We start from the raw sequence: 25,132 nt of genomic DNA on the forward strand, positions 1-25,132 counted from the left end.
GTAGAGAAGTACACAGTGAGGTGGATTGAAAATGAGCTAAATGACCAGGGTCAGAGGGTTGTGGTCAGCAGCACAAAATCTAGTTGGAGGCCAGTCACTAGCAGTGTACCCCAGAGGCTGGTAGTGGGGCTGATACTGCTCAACATCTTAACTAAAGATCTGGATGCTGGGACAGAGTGCACCTTCAGTATGTCTGCTGTAGTACAACACCGAGAGAAACGACTGATACACCAGACAGTTGTGCTACCATTCAAAGGGACCTTGACAGGTTGGAGAAATGGCCCAACAGGAATGTCATGAAGTTCAATAAGGGGAAGTGCCAAGTCCTGAATCTCGGGAGAGATAACTCCAGGAAAGCACGCAGGCTGGTGGCTGACTGGTTAGGCAGCAGCTTTGCAGAAAAAGCCCTGGGCATGCTGGTGGACACCAAGTTGAACACGAACTAGCAATGTGTCATTGAAGCAAAGAAGGCCAACAGCACCATGGGCTGTATTAGGCAGATTGTTGCCAGCAGGGTGAGGGAGGTGATCCTTTCCCTCTACTCAGCACTGTTATGGCCACAGTTGAGTGCTGGGTCCAGTTCATGGTTCTCAAGTAAAAGAGAGACACGGCTGTACTGGAGCCGGTCTAGCACAAGGCAACAAAGCTGATTACGGGGCCAGAGCATCTTTCATGCACTAAGAGGCTGAGAGAGCTGGGACTGCTCAGCCTGGAGAAGAGAAAGCTCCAGAGGATCTCATTAGTGTGCATCAATACCTGATGTGGGGGGGAGTAAAGAAGCCAGAGAGCCAGACTTCTCAGTGCTGCCCAGTGACAGGACAAGAAGCAATGGCACAAACTGAAACCTACTAAATTCCATGTGAACATAAGAAAACACTTTTTCACTATGGAGGTGGCACAGGTTGCTGTGGAGTCTCCACCTGTGGAGCTATTCAAAACCTGACTGGACACTGCCCTAGGCAACCTGCTGTAGCTAACCCTGCTTGAGCAGGGGGTTGGACTAGATGTACTCCAGAAGCCACTTCCAAGGGGGAAGAAAAGCAGAAGGGACCCCAAGTCTTATAAAAATTTTCATTTAAGAAACTTTGCAAGAGTTTTTGTGGTAGTGGTGCTTCTGGTGATGGTGTTTTCTGATAGAAGATATTCTGAAAAATCTAAATCTAAACAAACCACAACCCTTTCTCAGTTTGGAGCTCAACAAAACAAAAGCAACAATGAAAGAAAACTGAGGGTGAAAATGCTCACTCTGACTTCCGATTAGTAATACTTACAGATTTCGCTTCTGTGGTGTTTTCTAGGTAATCCTCTCGGGATGTGAGAGAGAGGCTTGCTTGATCAAGCTGTTAAAAAATTACAAGAAGCAACACTTAATAGTTAAATTCATCAGAATTCAAGGTACCCCTATAAGCAACCTTGGAAGAGTTCCTGTTTTTCTGGCAATTATGGTAGATGCGTGTAAATACATAATACACTGCAACAGCGTGAGTTCCACAGGATTTCAAAACAACAGAAAAATGCTATATTGGGCTGACAGGCGTTACCTAAATCACATTACTGTGAACTGGGGAGCCTCAGATGGCCCCTGCAATATCTGAGCCATCTGCTACAGCAAAGAATCATCTACTGCAATTTACGTGTTTAAGGGTCCGTTAGCAAGTAGGGCAATGCGATAGGACTGGGTCTACAGGATCCAACAGTTTGTGCTGACAATTATTCATGCTATACATATTTCAGGGGCACAAGATTCAGCTGGAGGAAAACACTAGTCTAGTGTATGGACGAAGCGCCCATTAGGTGTTGGAGCACGTTAGCTGTTGTGTGCCTTAAAAGCATCATTGGCCTTCTTTGACTGGAATTGAAGTTACACTCTTGAGGTTCACCTTAGACCAGCACTGAGTGCTGCATTTGGCTTTTTGAATGGACGTCCTGAAACAGCTGGATACCAGCCACAGAAATTATTGCATGCATGCACAGGAAATTGTTATGCCTCTAGCACATTAGCTGAAGATATCTAGTAGATCCAGGTGGATCTTTGACTTTCACTTACCATTTTGATCTAAACATGGATAAAATCTTTTGGTCCAGTCACCCTAATACTGGAATAAGGTCCTCAAGGTAATTTCTCAACCAGTCTTGAAAACTAATTGAGATCTGCACTTAGTCTTTTGAATGAAATGACTATGTAGGAGTATTTGCATACTGTTTCAAATTCCTAACCAGGCAAAAATCACAGCACAACAGATATCTTACAATTACTACTGGAAACTGAGATTTCCCAAAACACTTCAACATGATCAAATCAGGTTAGGATATGGAAGCTGAAGCCATAATTCAACTAGCTTCCAAATTCATAATAAGATACTGATGGGAGCAGAAACAACAGTTTTGATATTCTAAAATGGTTGTTTTGATGCTGTATTTGTTTTTTAAAAGATTAATTTAGTGAAGAGAGATTGTATTTATTCATAGAATTTCATGTAAGTCTTCTTAAATCTAAATCCTACACCTTTTATATACATTTTCTACATTTATAAAAATGACCTAAATAAATACAACTAGAATCTCAAATGAACAAATAAATATAATCTTTTCCTGTGCTGACTGATGTTCTCAGCCTTTTACATATACCATAAATAAAATAAACCAAATATTCTACTAAAAGGAGACCAGCTGTGATGCTCAGTGCAACTCTGAATCTTTGAAAAACAGTATCACCTTCTTTTTTCAGCATATTGAAGTAAAAATAAAATACCCCTATGCTTTGCATATGTGTGTCCTGGTAATAGTTAACTTCAAATGACTTGGTCTATTTCAATGATGCAACTGTTGCATGAAATGTTCATCCAAATTTTTCTGGCTTAAGAGTTAGATTTGACAACTTGTTGAAACTAAGAAGGCACAAATATGAGAAATAAACAAAAAAGTTAACCAACTTCTTCAGCCCTCAAGAACAAAAAGATCATGCTGAATGCTGAACGAAGTTTTATTTTGAGTTTATCCTTCTTTCTGATCCATTCATGATTTTGCAACGCTGAACAAAAAGAATTTTGCAACGGAGGCATTTTCACAAGCAGATTGAATTACTCCATGGTACATCTGCAACCCTGGGAATTTGTTAAAACATGGACAAAGCACAATAGTGGCTGATGCATTCTGAAGATCAAGTTCTTAATCAAATTAACAACAACAGAATACCCTACGGAACAATACATTATTCATAGCGTATAGTGCTTCAGTTATTTAGATACCTCATTCTTAGGTGCCCCTAACCATACTGCTAAGTATAATTCATTTCCAAGAGACCAGCATTAAGGGTATATCCACCCAGCCCTCGTCTGGCAGGTGGCTTGGACTGAAATACTATGACAGGAAAGAACTAAATATCTCTCCTGATTCTATCTGTTTCCGTTCTTTTAAACAAATCTCCAGCTGAAGCAATCCTGAGAGGATCTGAGCAGCATCTTAGCAGAATTACATCTTTAATACAGTGAAATGTTGATCTGCTGTTGACTTGACTATTCAGGGAATATGTTCCAGAGACGGAGAAAAGTTACCCTTCAATTTCATACCAGTTAAATGCCTCAGTCAAAAGACATCTTAAAGAATTGACTCAGAATTGACATCCACCCCAGCACCAGCAAAGTTAACTGTTGTTTGATCTCCAAATACAATGTATTCTTTGCTATATTCCCACAGCTAGCCAACATGCTGTGGGAATGGCATCATAACTTTCTCCTTTGTCCCTTCATAAATTATATTTTTTGTAGCAGTACTCTGGCTACTCATGTCTACTTCTTAAAAACCAACAATGCATTTGGCCCAGGCGCTCAGTCTTGCCATGGTGACATCTCACAGCAAAACTCTCTGGAGTTTTGTCAGACTACAGTGAGGCAATATTTTTGGGGTCCTTTTCTCAATAATCTAAAATGTTGTGTAATGCTATGCACTGCTAACAAACTGGTAATGCTTTGGTCCAAAAGCAATAGCATTTGAGTAAAAAGGTAAATTCTGTACTTCAAATTTAGAAGTGTTTGGGATACATTTGTGTTGTAAGGTGCTACATAAGCACAAGATAATGTGTTTCCATCTCAAGAAAAATAGCTCAAGTTCAAAATACCTGCCAGTAATGCACCATCTTTCATTTTCACAGGCAAAAAAAAGCATTCTTCATGCAACTGATGAGTCATAAGCAGCACCTAAAACATCTCTAGGAGTGGATATCCACCTCTCTCATTTTCACGCACATAGACCCAGGGCTTTGGCCCAGCGGAAACATCTTTTCCCTTTTTTTTGCCATTTGAAAGGAGAAAATATCCTGTACAGAAACATTTTTCAGCAGCATATGGTTCCTACTCGCTTCTGTGTTCCCATAAATTAGAACCTATGTACATCTGTAAGTCTGTAGATAATAGCAACAATAATCAAGTCTAAACATTTGGCACATAAACATATATATTTTTTTTTAAAAAGCCCACAAAATATAATGCAAAATAACTTATTAGGTATGCTGTATTCTACCTTCAGGATATACCGACTGGAGATTTTGTCATCAGCAGCCACATACAAACGAATGAAGACAGAGTTACTGTATTGACCACGAAGAGTTGCCAAAGCTTGGACTAAGCTAAACTTCCTTTCTGACCACAGTCCTTCAGGTCCAATGTTGGATTCCAGCACAGGCCAGCGGAAAGGTGAATGCCTCAGTATACTTAATAGGGGCTTCACATCGGCTTTTTCAATTTTATCTGAAATGTCAAAGTGCAAAAAGAATTACATCCCAGACAATTCAAATCCAGCAGCAGCCGTTCGAGACACAAAGATTTATTGGTATTGATCAATTTCTAGGCAAGACAAAACACAATAGCTGAAACCCAAAGCCTCTGCTCTGCCTGTGAGCACAGAAGCACAAGAGTCCAACCCAGTTTATCTGAATCAAGAATAACAGAAGCAAACCAGTGCCTTTCAAAAAAGGCTAAGTGCTGGAACTATGCCAATTAAAAAAAAAAAGCATTCCTTGCTTAGGAATTATCATGGAAACTTCACTGGTTCTGAGAGGGGGTTATTGTACATAATCAAAGCAGGGGGGGTCAGCATCTTGGCACCAAGGTTGTGGGGCAGACTGTCTCAGTTGCTGGCAGTCAGTTTCAGGCCATGCTGGAAGAAAACTGCTCAGGAAACAAAGTCTGAAAGAGTCAGAAGAACATACAGCCCTTTGAAGGACAAAGTCCATGCCCTCCCAACTTATCTTTCATACATGCAGCTACATAAAGGTAGTGATGTGTCCCAACCTAGCGTACATCATGTTACAAGAACATTTACAAACTCAGGAAAAGCAGCCTGCAAATGTAGCTATAGGGCTCCCAGTACAAACTTGCTTCACATCCAGATCACTCAAAGCTAAAGAGTCCACAGCCATGTATACCCAGCCCTGTGGAAGGGTTTTGATTAAACAAATTTAGAGAAAGGTAGAAGGCGCTGAGCAACAGGCTCTTGAAAGTGTAAGTATGAGAATTTCATCAGAGGACTCCTCTGATTTACCAGGCACTATCCCCACACCCCCAGGACATGTTTTTGGTTCCTTTTGCACACATAAATATCCCTTCACAGTTCCCTGACAAGCAGAGGTCTCTAAAACTGACTTCTCGTGCCTTGGTGTACCTCAGCCTTGATAGCCAGCTTCAGAAATGTGTAGAAGACCCTCTGCATTCAGTTGAAGCAAAAGCAGTGAAACCTGTGCGTCTGCACAAAGCTTCACAGAGCTCAGCAGAAAGCAAAAAAAAGTCTACTTTTATAAACATGGGTAACACATATGTGTCCCCCTCAAACCAGGCCACTTACTCTCATTCATGCAGGATGCATAAAGGGTTTTAGCCTTCTGTACAGCTTCACTGTCTCGTCTTTTGCTGATGGGTCTCTCAAGCAATGCTGAAAAAAGAAATGACCTTTTTTTTCAATACATTGGAAAATATAGGAACTGTCTGCCTGCCTCAGCATTTGTTTTAAACATAGCATTTGTTTAATTAAGGATGAGGTTCCATATGTATTTTCTTAAGTAGTAACACAGACATAAGAGGTGTTTGCACTTTTTTTTCACCCCCAACAAAGAAGGATTTTTTAAGCAAACTCTTTTAAAGCCAGCTGACAGATACTGTTTGTTACTCATCTCACAAACAGCTGACCTCAGCAAACTGAGGGGACAAGGAATCATAGGGCAAGGGTGGGAACCAGGTTACAGGGCAGAGAGTTAGGAATTCTTCCAAGTGGCTCAGCCTCTGATGCTGGTACTTTGTGAAATCAAGGTCTAATGGAGAAGGTGACAGGATCCCCGGAGCAAGACCACTGGCATTCCCTTTTGCCAGATCTGCTGCTGCTGAAAGCAAGCAGTGGAGAGCTGCCTTGTTGTCTGTCAAACACACACAACCTCCATCCTGTAAATGACATAGAAGGCCAAGTGCCCAACTACTATTTGAAAAGCTGCATTATACAGATCCCTCACACTATAGGTGTCAACCTCCTTGGTGCCTGAAAGCCAAACTAGCTTTTCTAAGCTGTCCTCTCACTGCATTCCTTGCGTTCTTCACATTATGTTATGGAAGTGAAATAGCACGAAAAGTGCATCTGAATCTCAGAAGTCTGCTTTCAGCTGCCTCAAGCCATTTTATCCAAGTCATAAATCAGCCATGATGTAGCTACAGATACACATACTATGGCTAAATGCAGAGGCAGCTTAGCTTCAGCGAGATCTATCAGCTCAGATGCAGCACAGCACGAGCACTTCCATGGCCAAGAGAAGCAGGGTAGTACCTAAGCACAGCATAGAAACAGGGCTAGCAAACCCTATTGGACCTCACCTGGTTTTCTAAGACCCAAACAGGTTGCGCACAGCATTGTCTTATTGTTACTGTGTCCACTGGAGAGAGTGGCTTTGCTGGAACCATCCCCAGTCCCTCCTGTTGTATGCTTAGCCAGAGCCAAAAAGCCTTGAAAAATACACTCCTATTAAAGCCATTGCAATAACTTCTGTTCCTTGCCAGTGAGCTGCACACTCGTGAAATTTTGAAGCTAATAAAATTCAATGGCTAAAGCCTAGCTAAATCTCAGGAGAGATATAGAGGATGAGATCCAATAAAATAAAATCAACTATAGGAATACACCTGCATAAAATCCCGTTAAACTCAGACCTGGTGTTTTCCCATCAAACCATCTCATTATGCAGCAGAACAAAGCTGTAACACTTCCTGCACTATTGTAAAGAATGAGATGGGGTAGATGCTGCCAATTTGCTCAGAATTCATTTCTAAAGAAAATTCTTGGTTCTGATCATGTAAAATCCAGTGATCAAACATGAAAGCCTTAAAAAGATGGCTGAATCATGTGGACACTGAAATAGGAGATGTGACCCATGAGTGCTCTTTAAGCTAGAGAGGTTCCTTAGCCTTAGCCTTATCCTCAAGCGTTCAGAAGATTTAGAAGCTCAAACCTGGAGCACCGGTCACATCCACTTGATTTCTGCATTAGATAGTATAAAATCCAAATACAAGGTTTAGAAATCAGCTTCTTATTTAACTCACAAATACATATGGATTTTACATATCCTTGAATATTTAAATTTTTCTTAAAGAAGAAGAGCAAGGAAAGGCAAGAGTCGATGCATACTAATAAAAAATATGGGAAATCATAGAATCATAGAATGGTTAGGGTTGGAAGGGACCTTCAAAGGTCATCTAGTCCAACAACCCTGCAAGAAGCAGGGACATCTCCAACCAGATCAGGTTGCTCAGAGCCTCATCCAACCTGGCCTTGAACATTTCCAGGGATGGGGCAGCCATCACCTCTCCGGGCAACCTGTTCCAGTGTTCTACCACCTTCACTGTAAAAAATTTTTTCCTAATATCTAATCTACATCTACCTCCCTCTATTTTAAAACCGCTACCCCTTGTCCTGTCACAACAGGCCCTACTGAAGAGTCTCTCCCCATCTTTCATTTAGGTCCCCTTTAGGTACTGGAAGGCCACTACAAGGTCTCCCCGGAGCCTCCTCTTCTCCAGGCTGAACAGCCCCAACTCTTTCAGCCTGTCCTCATAGGAGAGGTGCTCCAGCCCTCTCACCATCTTCGTGGCCCTCGTCTGGACCCTCTCCAACTCCAAATCAATTAGTCTATCTACAGATTGCTGTATCCATTGAAAAAAAGTCACTACTGTGATTGAAATCAATACAGACACATGAAGCTATCTTAAAATTGGCAATGTCAGGTACTGTGAGTAGCCTGGCCATAGTAGCAGGATGTGACAGCCCCCCTCCTGCACTGAGCATATCTAACTGTGTGGGTTGGTGCACACTGAGCTCTGCAGTGCCACGTTTGGAAGGGCTGCAGCTCAGAGTCTCTGCTCTCTGAGGACATCCGCGAGTTGAACCGACCTGCCTCAGGGCTATCCTGCATTCTCACCAGCAAGGAGGGGGACCCTCTGAACAGTGCTCTATCCCTTGACGCACAACGTGGCATTTCAGACTCTCATCCACACTGAGGAAAATGCCAGCTGGTGATCCACAGAGAGCAAAACCAGCCCCTCTGAAAAAATTCAACTCTCAACTAGAGCTGGCTGTGAGGACTGTCTTTCCACGTTGAAAAATTGTAATGGCTTCAGATATTTTCTGTTTGGACATCAGAATGAAAGCAAAGCCTCTGTGGTCTTCCAAGGGATAGGAAAAGAAAGATCACGACAGATCGGTTAATGTTTGGCCTCATGAGATACCAACGGACCTGCTGTTTAGTTCCCTACTCTGCCTTTCCAAGCACCTGCTCTCACCCCTTGCTAGGGGATTGTGAGAAGCTCAGTCTAGTAGGCTTTCCTTAAGTCCAGCAGCTGTAATTAGAAACTGTGGCAGAGTTAGGGAAATTGGAGTTACCAACACTTTGACCAAAGCAGCTCACTCAGCGCTGAAAAGGACATTGAGTTTGTTCTTCCTGCAGCTTTCTTCTTTTTATTTTTTAAACTCAGTTTTCTTTTTTTTTCAAAATGGAAAGCTCTATCTCCCTAAAGCAATTTTCCATTTTAGGATTCCAAACATTAACTGAATTCAACTTGAATCTATAGACAGTTTCCATAGACCAAAAAATATATCCTTCATCTAATTCACTGGTTGTGAAAGAAATTTTATCCAGCTTCCACCAGTATCTTTTAGCTTCATCTTTAAATAAGAATTTTTAGGAACAAATAGCTTTGACCAAACTACTCAGCACTCCAACAGTATTAACAACACACAGTACTCCAATGATGTTAAAAAAACCCACTTGAAATTATAGCTCATTCGTTAGCTCCCAGTTAAATGTTACAGTGCTAGAGATGGAATAGCAATCTAGCTGAAGAGATTAAAAAAAGATCACAATCTAAGTTGATTTACAACCCTCTGAACGAGCACAGGATCACTATTAATGCATTTCTGCTACTTCCTTATATCACTAGCCTGCTGCAAATGCAAAGCGGACTATCATAGCCAAAAGTCACCAGGACAAGCAAAGTGAACCAGCACAGCTTACATCACTGATCATGTTTCCCCAGCCAAATACAAAGTATATGTTTGAATGTTTGTTCTAGCAAGGCAGGTCTTCTTCAGTCACATCTTTTACTTCATTTTCAAATTAATTCCAAAGTCACCCTCTTCAGGATAAAAGGGATCTTGGCCTGTGCTGCCAATCTCTGCACCTCATTGTCCATATTTCTATATGCATAGGATGCCCAGATGCAAAGTTTATGTTTCCTTTCACAGAAAACTCAGTTACAGCAAGTGTCAAAACCTGTTGGTAATTCTGCTCCACAGTGCTGAAATAACATGACATAACTCTTCTCATTAAGCAACTACCACTTGCACAGTCAGAAACTGGCTAAAGGTGTTAACAACATCCTCAACTTTCTGCGGTTGCAAATTGCTTCATCATTCATTTTCTTCTACCAAGGGGCTGAGGCTGGGGAGGTTCCCATTGCAAATCAAAGTTCTCATACTTCTGGCAACCCAGGTCAGATGGGTTTGCATCATTGCTCTCCCTCGCTTTTGTACAAAACACAAAGCCTCAGCATCATCAACAAAACCCATGCCGCAGCTGTGAATGATCCTCAGTTGTCTGAATTGCAGATACTCAGATAGACAGTCAGGGAAAACTAGCCACAGCTGGGAGGGAGCGAGGAGCTGGGGGTGGGAAGGGAAGGAAGGAAGTTTATATTGTGTTGCCTTCAGACAGTTCTTTTTCAGGGCAAGAAGGCTAAAAAAGGCCAGCTTCCTGTGGTTCACTACCCCACAGTAAAAGCAATTACCTGCTGTCAAAAGTGACAGCAAGGCACTTTAGAAAGTAAGCTCTGTGTGTGTGTGTTTATTTCACTGCATTCTATTCTGGAGCTGCTAAGGATAGTCTTGTGGTTAAGTGTTACCTTTAATCTTACTTTCCATTTCTAGCCCTTGTTGATTTTCCAGCCTACTGTCTTGCACAGCTTCACTTTGGTTTTCAACCGCTGTGTTTTATTTATGGGACTGAGAAATCCTATACCTTCTTCTGACTTGGAGTGCATGAAAAAGGGATTGTACAGCCAGATTTGTAGGGAAAAGAAACATGCATACCATTTATCCAGATTAGGAATATCGATTCAATTTATTAGTGACCTGATCTGCAGATTGTGTATATTCTGTATTCTATCAGACAGTTTTATATATATACAGTTGAGTTGCATTCCTGAATGACAGTGATTCCCTAAGCTTATTTCTTATTCTAGAGAGAAAAATGTACATTTTCTCTGCACTTTCCAATCCTAGATATGGAGAACTGTGCTAGTAAAGACAGTAGCTTTTTTTTTCCATTCATTTTTTATCCTTTTAAAAACATTTGCTGTATGCGGAAAATATAAACTGTAGAATTTGCACAGGGATATCTGATGATGACCTGAAATACACTATAATGCTTTGTATCTTGAAGAAAAACAACTGCATGTGCAAATATCCAAGTGGAAATATGCTCAGACTTTAAAAAAAATAAATATGCTATGCAGGAATCCTAAGTGGACATCCCGTTTCCTGGAAAGTTGTAACCCTGGAGGAGTAAAAAGCTAGACGCAGACAAGTAATTCAGCATGAACTCCTAGGGCAATGCTAGAGCAAATAGCAGGGTTGGACTGCAAAAACAGAGAAGTATCAAAGTGGGGAGATTATCTTATTGCTGTACATAGGCTGGGGAGACAGACTGGAACACTATTTGCCCTTCAGCTGTCCACATTTTTAAAACAATGTTGGACATCTGGACAGGGTGCAGAAAAACACAATCATTTGGGTTTTTCTTTAGGTTGAGCATCTTAAGAAATAGAAGTGCGGGGAAAAAGCCATACAGGGAGGGAGCACGATTTGTCTCACAGAAGGTGGTGGAAGGGTGATGAGATTACAGTATGAAAGTACTTCACCATTAGAAAATGCTTGGTTCCAAACAAGTCTTTAGTCTACTAAAAAAAAAGGCACAAAGAAATCCAACAGTTGAAAGATGAAGACAAATTCAGCAGTGACAGTGATTAACCACTGAAGTCAAGCAACCAGAAGAGATAGTGGCTTCTCTGCCCCTTAACATCTTCAAGACTTGATGCGTTTTTGGAAGATAAGCTTTAGCCCAATGTGAATTATGTTTTATCCCAGTGCAAGCTATTGAGCTGCATTAGATGGGTAATGTAATTGTCTGTGATACAAGAAAGGTCATAGGAGATAATCTAATGGTTATTCCTGGCATTGCACTGTATACATTTAGGATAACAATCTCCAAGTGCTCTTAGACATGTGGGACCAAGGAGATACAGCCATTATCCATTGTTGCAGATAAAGAAAGTGAGCCACAGAGGATTAATTCCTCCTTATCAAACTCATGTCAGAGTCCTACTGATAGGAATGGTGCTCCTTTATGAGCATGAAGCTTGCTGAACTTGATCCAAACACTCAAAAAGCTTGAGGTTTGGAGATGGTGAATGCCCCTCCTTCCCTTTAATGTCAGTGACAGTGGGAGTTGCTCTGCATTGCCCAGATCATGCTCAGTACTACAACTGGTAACGCATTTTTTTCAGGAGCAGAACCAGAAAGCAGCCCAAAGACTTCTCAGAAACCCATGCCTACTCATTCACTGGGCCAAAGGCAGAAGATGGTCTCTCCTCAACTACGTCCATTGTAAGGCCCTACCAAAGCCTCATGCAACAGCATGCTCCCCTTTGGTTTGGGTAGCACCAGCTAGCAACCAAATATTTGTTCCATATTGCATGTTTATGAGCTCCAGCTTCTTAGACCAAAACACAGGAACTCTGCTTGTGGAAAGGGAGTTTTGTAAATATCTGAAGACAGACAAGGTGGATTTCTCTTTCAATTGTTGAGCAATAAAGACTCTTTTCTTCATCCTCCCCTCTATGCTGCTCTATAGCTGTAGGGGTCAGGTTTCCAAACTGATGAGAAGAATAATTAAAAGAGCTGTTAACCCATCTCCTTCTGTCAGTCACAAGCTTTGTTTCCTTCCCAGGTTAGCACTATTGTGTGCTACCTCTGTGAAGAAGCAAAACCCAAGTTATGTTTTGGAAATTTGCAGGAGATCGTCTGATGCCAGCAGCAGGATATTTTAAGGATGTCTTATGAGGAACTTCCACTTAAAAGCAGAGAAAAACCTGTTCAAATCTTGGTTTGAATTTGGAAATCAAACCAAACACACACCACTTCTGTGCAGAATGTCCTTCCCTGAGGTCCGTGAGCCATAAGATAATGATGATTAATCTAGTCTCCATTAAGAATGTCTAACCCTTAAATCCTGTATTTTCTTCACACTAAAGAACTACTGCAAAAGAATTTCTGAAAAGCAACTGTAACCCCTAAAACTCAACTGCACTTGTGCCACTAAGGGTACCTAAGGGCTCCAACTGTGTCATGAAGGCACTGCCCTTTCTTCAAATTCCCAGTGCAGTGGATTTAAGAAGTCAAGTTCAGTACAGTTCTCGGGGCAATGATTTGGCCATGATGCCAAAGGGCACACAAAAAAAACTTCAGAACCATGCTGTTGTTACGGAAATCACAGCTAGACAAATGTACAGTCTTAATTACAGTAATTCAATTTTACATGTTCCAAGAGTGATTATTCCAGAATGGTTTGGGGTCAGCTGATGTTCATTTAGAGTATCTGGTTTCCAGTTCCTTTTTTTTTTCAGAGCCCAAAGTTAAGCGAAGGAGAGCTGGCAGTGGTAAGTTTTATGGACAAAGGCCTACGAGGGGCACGATGTTCTACCTCAAAATAAAAGCACTGGCCACAGCATCTAAAATTATGCACAAGACTATTGTGGTCACTTGACCACTGGTAACTTCCCCTTTCTCATCAGTTTAGAAAGTTGACTCCTACAGCTGGAGAGAGGTATAGAGGGGAGGGTGAAGAACATGAATATATATGTACGTTCTAAAAGGAAGCGACAGACTTAACTGACGTATTTCAAAGCTGTGCATAGTTCTTGGGAGCAAGACAAGTATAGTCAAGCCAAGATTATTCTTAGAGTTAAATCCGTTCTCTCAGAGCACTCTCCTAAAAAAGACATGGATATCTCCTGCTGTAGGATGCAACTTTTAATATTTCAGTACAACTTTATCCCTCTTAGCAGGTTTATTAGCACAGGTCAAACTCCCATACTAGTTCACCTGTCCAGCTTCCATTTCAGAGCTGCTTTGCATCTGGAAGCCTCAGGAGAAGAGCAAAGCAAGTTCTTGCCTGCCTGGAAAACACTTCAGAGACAGACCTCAGGGCAGGGCACAGAAGCCTACTTACAGCTCTCTTCCGACACCAGTGTAAGCCAACTCCAAATAGATAATTTCAAGGCCTGGTTAAATTCCTTCATGCCTTTAAAACACAAGTTCTTCCAAGAATTTCTCCTGCTGTACAACTGTAGTGTACAGTACAACCCGTTTCCTCTATTAGGAATTGATAGCAATATTTGGGTTTTTTAAGGATTCCCTAAAATATAAACTAACCTAAATTTATTTATTTTTGTAAACTACCTGTTCTGCTAATTGTTCTACAGTGTTTCTTGCTAGTTCAGATGTCTGGTGCACGGTCCAACACATGCAGCCTGAAGTCTTCATCTTCACCAGACTCTTTACAAAAAGTGAGCTGCAAACGATTTGTTTTCAAATAAAAGTTTGTTTCCAGGATTCCAAAATAAGAAAATACACTGGTTAAAGATGCAATTTTCACTCCCTCACAACCAAAAAGACCAAAATTGAAAAATTTTCTCACCACTGCAGTTAATTTTTTTTTTTTTTTAAATACCAGCACTTTACTAAAATTAAGGCTTTTCTTTTTTTCCCTTGGTGGCTGTAAATACTACTTAGATTCAGAGGAAGAACTGGAAGGGAAGCAGTTAGAGCCTAATGCACTAAAAAAAATTTATTTCAATGTATTTTATAAAGACTTATTTTGAATTTCTAATACATTACGGCCCAGATTTCTCTACTGTTACATATATATGGAAAAACAAACTAGCATTAAAGGCTTGCAAAACTCTCTCTTTGTATGCTTAAAACTATCCTTGACTAAATAAAGCTTTTCCCTTTGAGTATAAAATAAAATAGCAAGTGAATACACTTTTCTAGTGCTTACAATGTAGCTTTTAAACTTTACCAAAGCATATATTATTTCCACTTCCATATGTTTTTGCTTCCCTCTGTAATCAGCCTTCTACTACTTTCTTACCTTTTTTCCTCTCAGTTATCCACTGTAAATAATCAGGTCACCAGAATCATCTTACTGGGGTACATAAGGACTCCACATAATCATTCCAAACAACTTTCATAACAGCAAACTCCTTGTTCACACATGAATATGAAATTATGCAGAGTACTAGACACAACCCAGATTGTCCTATAACCTGCCATATTGTATATTCCCATTCTTTGGAAGGCAGAGCCATCCAGGATGCAAATGAATGAGGCTATTGGTCCCTTTTGAAAGGCCTGGTATTGGCTTAGACAGCCTCACATATGCCTTAAATATAACAGTTTCCATATTTTCAAACCATTAACCTTTTTTTTTTTATTATTTTAATGAAAACCACCAGCGTATTCTGCAGCTCCAGGAGCTCATCCCTCAGAATTGTCCTTGTGGAGCTGATGCCTTAATCTAGGCCTGTCTTGTTTTGACAAACTGCATCTCCCCCACCCCTTGTTTTATTTTGTGGGTTCGGGGAGAAGAGGGCTGTTTGTTTGTTTTGTTGGGTTTTTTTAAAAGACATTTAATGGTGATCAACACACCATTAATCAATTCAAGCACATGTTTCATATTTGATACAATTAATGTCCATCAACCTGTTTCTTGATGGCAGCGTCCATCTCACCATGGTTAGACTACTGACTCTTGAAAATAACCAGCCCGTCATTATTAATTCCTTTGACATTCTGATAGAACATTTAATCATTATGAATTAATTTTGCATTAATGAGGATGTAATTAATATGACGTCCACAGGAATTCATGAAGATTTAGTAATTAATCAGTTCATACAGGTTCTAATTCTCAAGGAACATAAATCAAGTAGATCAAACAAATGTTCTCAAACACCATTTTCATGAAACGACGCTGTATTTACACAAATAAACCCAACTAATATATTGACATTTTAGGGTTGCCCAGCTCAAAAAGAAATTCTCCAATCCTTTCCTTGAATATTTATTTTTGAAATATGGAAGTTCTCATGGAAATGGCAATTCAAACAGCTGTGCTTACATTTACATTAGATAAATGCTTCCTAATGCTGCTCAATGCCCTAATATACAGCACATTTCCTAAACGACAGTGCTGTTTGTTTCTACAGTTTCAGCATTTTGTAAATTCTCTGAGTTTGTATATAAGAAGATAAGCACATCATACGAGTTCCTCTGAAAGTCGACTAACATAACTGTACACGAAGTGCAACAAAACCAAAAATCATCTTATGGGGATGTGAGAGCCTCTGTTCATAAATCTTATTTCAATAATAAATCTTAATTTTTTGACCAATATTTCCCTCTCCCCTTCCCTGCCTACTTTAGCCTCCCAGTATTATGCTGTGGGGGATAAGACATGTCATTATACTATTAGGCACAAGAGTTTAAACTGCATTAAAGCTAGAAGATTGTAAGATCCCCAATTGTTACAGTATAAGTGGAGCTCCATACTAAATGGCAGTACTAAGATTTACTTCATTATATTAATACTTTCAACATGTATGTGTGTATTTTTTTTTTGATAGTCAGAAAATGGGAAATCAGATGTCATTGATTGCTGTGCCTTCCAAGGTACCAATGCCTCTTTCTGCAAAATTACCAGTCCAAAGTACAGTCATACACTAATTTTGAAATTCAATATTTGCAGATATGAACATATCATCCTTCTGCAGGAATCAACCAAAACAGAGGCTTACTGTAAATCCAGGGAGAGTATTGTGCTGCATGTGGAATGGCAGCATGGCGCAGGGCTCACAGGAGGATGCCGCTCTGGTGTCCCGACCAGGGAGATGCTGTGGGAATCCTGTGGCTCAGTGACTATGCGGCCTTAAAACCTCATTTACGAACCAAAATTATCTCCTTTCTGTACTCTTGGTTTCCCAAAATCACCCATTGCAAATACAACTTTCATTCTGAGCTGCCACAAAGCCTGGAAAAAGCCCTGGCTTCTCCACCTTTGACCCAGGTACTTCATTTTACCGAAAAGCTATTAAATTTTTGCCCAAAGAGATTTCCCTGACTTGTGCCACTTATGTTTTTTAGAATTAATATGTCATTATAGGAAAGATCTGGACTACTGAAAAAAAAAAAAAAAAGTCTACAGCACAGAAAAGAGACCCATTTGTAGCAGAAAAGACCAAGCAAAATAGTCTTAAATGCTGTTGCTGTTTGCTGCTATCTTGTTATCCAGGAGCAGTTATCCAACAAGAAGATACTAGAGACAGTAACATAAATATCCTCTGATGTTTGGGGTTTTTTTTAATTACTGCTGCTGTTCTCCCTCTTACTTGGGATAGCTCTCAACCAGTTACCTCTGAAGGAAGAAATCCCAAACAACAGGTCAGCTAATATAGAAACCTAGGCATAATTGTCAGTAGCTGCATTACAGATTTCATGGGCCACATCCAAGCCATCCCAGTGGTCCCAATCAAAGGTGGGAGAAGAGAAACCAGCCATAAAGGGCCCTGTGGCACAGGGTTCTCTGTGTAGGACAGCAGCCATTTGACACTGACAGCAGCCACTCAACGCCAACTTCTGGGATTTGTCTGAAACAACTATCCTACTCCATAACGAGATATTTTACCTTACTAATTTTACTTTAAAAATAATTTGTTTTCTAAAGAAAACAATTGCAGCTTATCTTGGGAAAAGTTACCTCCACTGCCAAGTCATTTTGTTTATTGTCTGTCTCACATTCTTTAAAAACCCACGTCATATCCCTCTAAAAAGCCTCCATTTCTTTCTCTTGCAATATTGGAAATTCTCACTTTAAATCGACTGGCATTCAGAGAACAGCCACGCTAGAACACTTAGTGCAGCAAATTAGTCTGAAGTAGGTGTCTCACTGGGCCAGGATCAGTGTGGAGACTTAATCTGCAAACTGGTTTCCACAGACATAAATTAAATTTAAAAGGCCTGAAAGACACGTTCACAAATTATTCACATAATTTAAATCAGCTCCTTTGCAGTGCTGAGATTTAGGAATGCTTGTGTAACTGTTTGTTTTTTTTTTTTAATTTATTGCTTCCTGCATGGTCACTTAGGAAAAAAAAAAAAAACCAAACCAAAACAAACAAACAAACAAAAAAAAACAAAAAAAACCCCTGTATATTATTGTTCTGCAGTCTTCAGAGAAAGGAAAAGAAACGGCTTGGTTCACAATGAACATTCACCACAGGTAACAGGCACTGATTTCCTTGCCTCAGACTTCCAGTTTTGAATTATTCACAAAAAGCCACTTGCATTTCAATGGTCTGACAATAGTGCTCCTAAACTCTTAATTAAGGCCACTAATCAATATAGAAAAATTCTGCAGGAACACAAATAGCTTTGCAGGAGATTTAATAGTAAGTGAAAAACATTTATTAACTCATAAAGACATTGCAATCTTGATCTGACATAAGGCTGAAAGAGTTGCAGTTTGAGATGCCTTTTGTTCATACAACAAGTGCCACAGTCAAAATATTTGTTCCATTTTGAAGGATTCCAAGAGCTTCCTCAGAGGCCCAGCAGCACTAAAAGAGGTTGTTCTTAACCAATGAGAGCGACTTTTTAACATGCCTGCAGTGTACCTGCAAATGAAAGGTTGGCTTCAAGTCAGGGACAGTCTGGTTCAGCCAGGAATGGTTAACAGGAAGCAGGAGTACCTCTGTCCTCCCTAGGACATATAAGGAACCAACTAATTTTAACCTAAATATTAGATGCCCATTACCTGAATCTGGGCTATAACCAAAACCACAAGTCTCTGCCTTTAACATATCTTTGGCTATCTACAATCATTTTCTGTACATTCCTCCACAACACATGGAATTCTGCTCTTGCTGATGTCCAAGGAAAGACCTACCACTGCTGTCATCAGGTTAGGATTTTATCCATTTTGTATAGCCAGGAGATGAAAGTGAGTTACACATATGATTTGTGGATTACTCTGAAAGCAGAAAAAGAAATCCAAGTGACCTCAAACAAAGGATGGAAAAGAAATGAAAGGGGAAATGTTGATAAAATTTTATCCTTTGATAAAATTTGAATCCCCTAATACAGCTAGAGAAAGCCATGGGAGCACAAAATAGATATAGGTATAGGGATAGGGAAAGGGGTAGATATAGATATATTCCTACCTCATTTAAACCCAAATCTTAAAAAAAAAAAGTAGGATTTTTAACTATCATATTAAGTTTTGTAAATCTAGAAGAGCCCTGAAATGAATATTTATTGTCCTGTTCCTTCAATCAACCAGAGATATTGTCCTGGTTTTGGCAGGGATGGAGTTAATTTTCCTCTCAGTAGCTGGAGTGTTTTGGATTTCATGTGTGAAGAATGTTGATAAACACCCTGATGATAGGAGTTGTTATGAATGAGACCAAGGACACCGTCCTGCTTTCCAAATCTCGCTAATTTGCAGATGCAGGAAGCTGGGAGAAAGATGGACAGAATAACTGACCCAAATTGGCCAAAGAGTGTATTCCATATCATAAACGTCATACTCAGTATATAAGTGGGGGTTGGCCAGGGCGGGTATCTGCCTTCCTGGCATCCATCTTTCTCCCTCGTTTTGCTGGCATCGTTCCCTCTACCTTGCTGGCTCCCTTTTGCTCCTTTGCTTGCTGCTCGGTTTTGTTTCCGTGATCGCTGCTCGGGACAGGCTGTATCAGTCATTGGGATATTGGGTGGTGAGAAAACATACATTGTTCATTTTGTATATATTAGTATCCTTATATTTTCTTATTATTGTAGTTTTCCCTTGTTATTTTAGTAAATTGTCTTAATCTCAACCCACAAGATCTTCTTCCCTCCCTGGGAAGGAAGGGAGCGGGAGGGGGAGCGAGAAACTGTGTGGTAATTCAGGCTAAACCATTACAGATATTCAGGAAAAAAAAAAAATCTATCACCAAGTAGTTCTCAGCTATTTTCCATTGACCCACTGCCATTCCTATCTTTGGAATTCCCTATTAAAGCACCAAAAACCTTGACTGATATAGAAAATGTTCTACCCTTTCTTGAACCTGACACCTGCAAAGTTATGTGTTCTTGTGTCTCTGTAACCTCAAAAAAAAAAAGTAAAAAAAAAAAAAAAAAACAAACTTTGCTCTCAAACACAGCAATAATTAATGCAGGGCTCCATACACTATACAGCTACATCTACCACTTTTTGGTAAGGTAAAACTAATTCTTACACTTGCTACCCATTATCAGCTGGAAGATCTTCTTCCTTAGCAATTGCCCCTGAACAAAAAATGAAGCTTCTAGAAGACTGAAGTTACCCTTGAGTAACCAACAGGTCTTTGCACAAATACCCAAACTCCCTTTCTGCCTAAGGCTCAGGAACATTCAGGGACCAGTAAACAGATTAGATGGTAGAATAATTTATTTTAAGTAACATAATTTTGAATATATTTTCTGAATAAATACTTCAATCTATATCACACCATCAAAGAATATCAAATATGAAAAATGTGGCTTTCTGGCCAAGCCGTGTTATCACTTTAAGATTAATACTTTAATACGATAAATATTTCAGAACATAGAATTTGCTTAATAATCAGTTCTTTAAAGACTGGGGCTTTTTTAATCTATTGAGTGTCAAACAGGGATATTTACAATGAAGTACAAGGTTTCACTAAGAGGTTTTTTTTTCGGAAGGAGAGCTTAAATTGGCTTCCAAGGTCTGGTTAGCCATGAATATGTTTATGCAAGAGTTCTTCATCTTGCTAAAAATTTTGATAGCAAGGTTGTGGGCACCCACAAGTTAATAACTCAGATTGTCAACCTAATTTATTGAAGTAATTCAAGTTAAAACACAATCATACATAGAGCCTGAAGTTGTGCCTTGTTATTTCAGCTACCAATACTGACATCCAACACTTTTTTTTTTCTTTTCCTTTTTCCTTTTCTAATTACCAAGAACATATTTTAGACAGTTAATTAAGTAAAAAGTTAAGGAGGAGATGACAAATATTATATTAAATCAACTCCTCTGCACTATGTATTTCATATCTTTGTCCCTGTACCATGCGAAGGAGCAGTTTAGGCTTCCTATTAAAGTAGTTATCAAGCACTTCATTACACTTATTTTTTGATATGGAGTTTCCATTAAGCAAATACTTCTCATTTAGATGTTTCTTTCTTTGTCTTGTATTTTCCTAGCTAGGGATTAGCAACTTCTAAAGAGAAAAAAAATCTAAAAATGTGGCTTAGCATAATGTCCTTGATTAGGGTCTGTAAAAAGAGGAAATTAAGGATAAGAGTCACAGCTTGCTACTCTATATTCAATTAGAACTTGCTTCTTTGTGACTGTAGTTCACGCAGGAAGTGCAGTTATCTAATACAGCCCAATTCTGGTAGCAGAACTATTAGAATGCAAAACACAACTTAAAACAGGGTCTGGCAATATTTTTTTCCTTTAGTTGCTACATCTTCAGCAGACTTAAACCAGAAGTCATCAGATGATATGCTTGAAATTCCAAACTCATATTCCAAAACCAAATGCAGCTTTTAAAACACTTCAGGATGCGAAAACTGAATACAATATGACAGAAGAAAGCAAGTAGAGAAGGGTTTTGATGCCTGCACGTGCACATATGTACAAAATCTAAGAGGAAAGTAAATGCTATATTTAAGCACGATATCCTAAAACTGGCCTCTGTTCTATGCTGTGCTCAAAACAAGCTCTTGTGTCAACTAATACGTCAACAATGTGCTCAAGTTGTACAATGCTCAAGCACATCGACAACAATAATAAACCTTGCACATGTCCCTTCTTTTGCACGACTCGCTTTTAACAAATATTGTAACAATCTGGCAGGGTTTTCATACCCAGCAATAATCACCACCCTTTCTCCCCAGCTGGTCTGCACAGCTTCCTGATGAGGTGGCCTTGCTGCAGAGTATAGCACAAAGTCAAGTCACATGCAGATTAAAATACCTCTCTTCCCACACGTTTCCACCCTGGGGCTATTTTTTTCCTCCAGACACACATTTCTAAACAGCCTTCTGTTTCACTGATGATAGCTCAGGTACTTCAATAGCAGCTTGAATGGCAACGTGAAGGAAACACAATACCAAAACAACCTCTGTCTCTGGAAGTCTGTAAATTGCCTCCTGTTGAGGGCTATGCAAGTATACTGGAAAATATCTCTCTATTTTTGCCTTACTATATTTTTTTTTCCTGCTTTTGGCTACTGTTAGAGACAGAGTACTGTCCTAGACTGACGTTTGTCTGGATCTAGGACGTTCTTAAATGTGCGTGCTGTGCTCCTGCACTTTGGTCTACTGCAAGAGGGAAAGAGTTATCCTGTCCCCTGGTGTAAGAAGTATCCTTTTGTCCCTCCATTCTTAACTTGTACAGTCACCAGCAGTTGTATTCTTCCTCCCAAATTCTGTTTCTATTATAATTCATTATATCTCAATGTTATTTGCAATAAAAACCAACAAATATATATAAATATACTTAAAATAGAACATCAAGTTGAGCTGTTGGATACTATCCAACCAACAGAAAGGAGCATGGAGTCTTTATTAATTTAAAAACCAGCCAGTTAACAAGCAAAATTGAGAAGCCAAGTAACAACTTTCAGAAATGACATACTTACCCTTTAGTTTGAGGTCCACATTGTGTCGCAGCCAAGGATAAACACCATAGTTTGACATGTCTTCAGGAATAGGGTGATTATATACCCAGCCATCACATGCAAATCGATAAAAGTTCTCACATGGATCTACAGATTGATTTATCTTGCTTAAGATGGCAGCAGCTGTGAAAAAAAAAAAGTCACACAGATTTTGTGGAACACTTCTTCTTAAACAGAGAATGACATGAAGACACAGTCCAGAAACGATGATTACCATTTACCAGATTCTGCAATGTTATGCTGACCTCACTTGCAAGCTAAGTCTTGCTGTTCTAGGACTGATGCATGTCCTGATCTCTGCCATTTGTAAAACAGCAGCAAGAATACCACTTAGCTTCTCTAGTATCTTACAGTGCCTACATGAGAAGCAAAAAAAGACAAAATATTTGCAATGACTGTTCTTGAGTGCTGTACAGCAACAACCACTGAACCTAGCACTACAGAAACATGAACTTCTGCAGCCAGATACCTGAAGACAGGCTCTCCATTGTTGCCATGATGGAATTAATTGTTTGGGGAATTTAGTAGCAATACGTATCAAGCAGATTGTAGTTAGCATTGCAGAAATTATGCACTGTTTACCTTTAGACGAATAGCTGCATAAGAAAACAAATCAAGTTCGGATCTACCATTCATTGGAAAAGATAATTGTAGTGTTTTCAGCTCGATTTTGTGACTCCATCCGCACCAGTTGCTCTTGCAAGTGAGACTGGTGAGAAAGAGATCGATCCGACAAGCCAGAGACTCAATAATTTTTCAGTCTCTAAACAAATGATTGTGCGTTATAGTGACTGTGACATAAATCTACATGGGTCAAGTGACAGAGGATATGTGGATATTTGATATTTTTTGGCTAAATGACCCTGTGTTTTGAGGCTTATCCAAATAACTGACTAAAAATCCTAACAGGAAATCTAATAACTTTTAGAGACTTTATGGTACTATTTCTAGTATCCAGTATTTTTACTTAGAGTAACTCTTTCTATGATATTTTTATGTCCCAGCTCTCAGAAGGGGAAACTCTCAGACTGGCTACATTGGAGATGTTTTGGTCCTTGGTAATTTTCTGTAACTCCTGAAAAGTTGTTGAGCAAGGCAAGGCTCAGGTCTCAAGACACTACGTAGTCACTACACAGCACACTCTGAGATAAAAGTGTCAGGTCATCCAGCTGTCCAAATCTGCTTTGGTACAAAATGTCAGTTTCTGCTGAGCTTACAAAAAAAAAAATTGTTTTATTTTGTGTGCACATGAGAAGAAGATATTCAATTCAGATTCAAACTTCTTAAGCGACATCTTTTTGTTCTGAAGATCAAGATGAAGCTCCCACACTTTTTTTTGTTGTTGTTGGGGTTTTGAGGGTGGTGGTGTTTTGATGAGTCATCCCATCTTACTTAGATATTTGCAAATATACCTGGGTGGTACCCAGGGTGGCCAAGAGCACTGTCAGTGCAGTGCAGAGCAGAAGCCGAATAGCAAGAAACGTCCTGGTAATACTGAGATCTGCAAATTTTTCAATCTATGGAGTCCCGTATCATCTTGTCAGGACGTCAAATACAAGCCAAACACCTCACAGTATCAGCTTAATATGGTTTAGAATGGAAATACATACTCTTATAAGTTCACACAGTATCCACTTCATTTCCCATAAAACAGCTCTAGGGGGCGATTTCCAGATGTGGTAACTATTGTTTGAACTTTGCTCTTGTTACACTCAATGATAAAATTCTCATTGATTTAGTGCAAGCCAAACTGTCAAAACTGGCTAGTGTAAAGCGGAGTTCTCAGGTCCTATCAAGCCCAAGCCCTTTAATTCGTATCTAATAGTAATAGGTATCCCAGCTCTATGAGGGCTACCACATGTATCTCTGTGTGGAGAAAAGAGCCTGCCAATATGGAAGTAGTTGCAGATTTTGAGTCACAGTCACCATATTACAGTTATGCAAGTCTCTGCAAGACTTGGCCCTAAAGCATCTCTGTGCTTAACAATTCACATGCTAGTTTTGTGACAACTGGGAAAGAAACAACAAAATACACCCAAAAAGCCAAAATTTGGTTTCCATTTAAAAAAAAAAAAACAACATAAACTCTATGGGAAAAGCTGAGTTAATCTGGGTAGAATAGAGTTAAAACCATTTAAAACATGAATTTTAATTGTAGACAATAAACAGGGCTGCAGCAACTTAAACAGTAAGTTTTTTAAAAGGTGGAGATGTTTTTTTTCCCTCATTGTTAATGAAGCTTTCTGAGTAAAATATATAATGGAAAAAAAAAAATTAGACCATATAAAAATCTCATTAACATACTATAATCATGATAAAATAGAGATTATAAAATTGCTGCTTACCAGCTTCAATGCATTCTGAGGTCAAACAGTACTGTTGCTTCGTATGAAACTTTATAAGACCTTGGCTAACTGCAAAATAGAAAACCATAATGAGATCATTTGTAATGAATTTTGACCATTGCAGCCAAATGTTGTGTACTTCATCATTCACGTGTCAGTGCAAGCTCTGGCCCTAATGCATCTCTGACTACATTGATTGAAAACAGCTAGAATGTATATTACGTAAATATTTCAGCTCCTAATATTTTTTTTCCCCTCCTATGCCTGCTTTCTCCTTCCTCTGTCTTTGCTTGTAGGCAGCATGGAGCAAGGGCTGTCTCTAACTCTACCTTTGCACAGTGCCTGGAGTAACAACACTTCAGCTTTACTCACAGACAGTGATTGCCATCATGGTCCTCATGGGGGACTCCAGCCACC

General features: G+C 39.6%; 1 protein-coding gene across 1 annotated transcript in view; it reads right to left on the minus strand.

The window, feature by feature from the left end:
- PHEX (phosphate regulating endopeptidase X-linked) overlaps positions 1 to 25,132 on the minus strand; it is a 104,819-nt gene that overhangs the window by 73,234 nt on the left and 6,453 nt on the right. Inside the window, exons 2-6 of the mRNA XM_086740255.1 lie at positions 24,716 to 24,784; positions 22,332 to 22,493; positions 5,839 to 5,925; positions 4,519 to 4,745; positions 1,272 to 1,340 (exon numbers count right to left, since the gene is read on the minus strand). Coding sequence (XP_086596381.1) covers positions 1,272 to 1,340; positions 4,519 to 4,745; positions 5,839 to 5,925; positions 22,332 to 22,493; positions 24,716 to 24,784 — 614 coding nt within the window. The remainder of the gene's footprint in view (positions 1 to 1,271; positions 1,341 to 4,518; positions 4,746 to 5,838; positions 5,926 to 22,331; positions 22,494 to 24,715; positions 24,785 to 25,132) is intronic.

This window comes from Chlamydotis macqueenii, chromosome 1 (assembly GCF_036417535.1).
Source record: "Chlamydotis macqueenii isolate bChlMac1 chromosome 1, bChlMac1.mat, whole genome shotgun sequence".
Lineage (NCBI taxonomy): Eukaryota > Metazoa > Chordata > Aves > Otidiformes > Otididae > Chlamydotis > Chlamydotis macqueenii.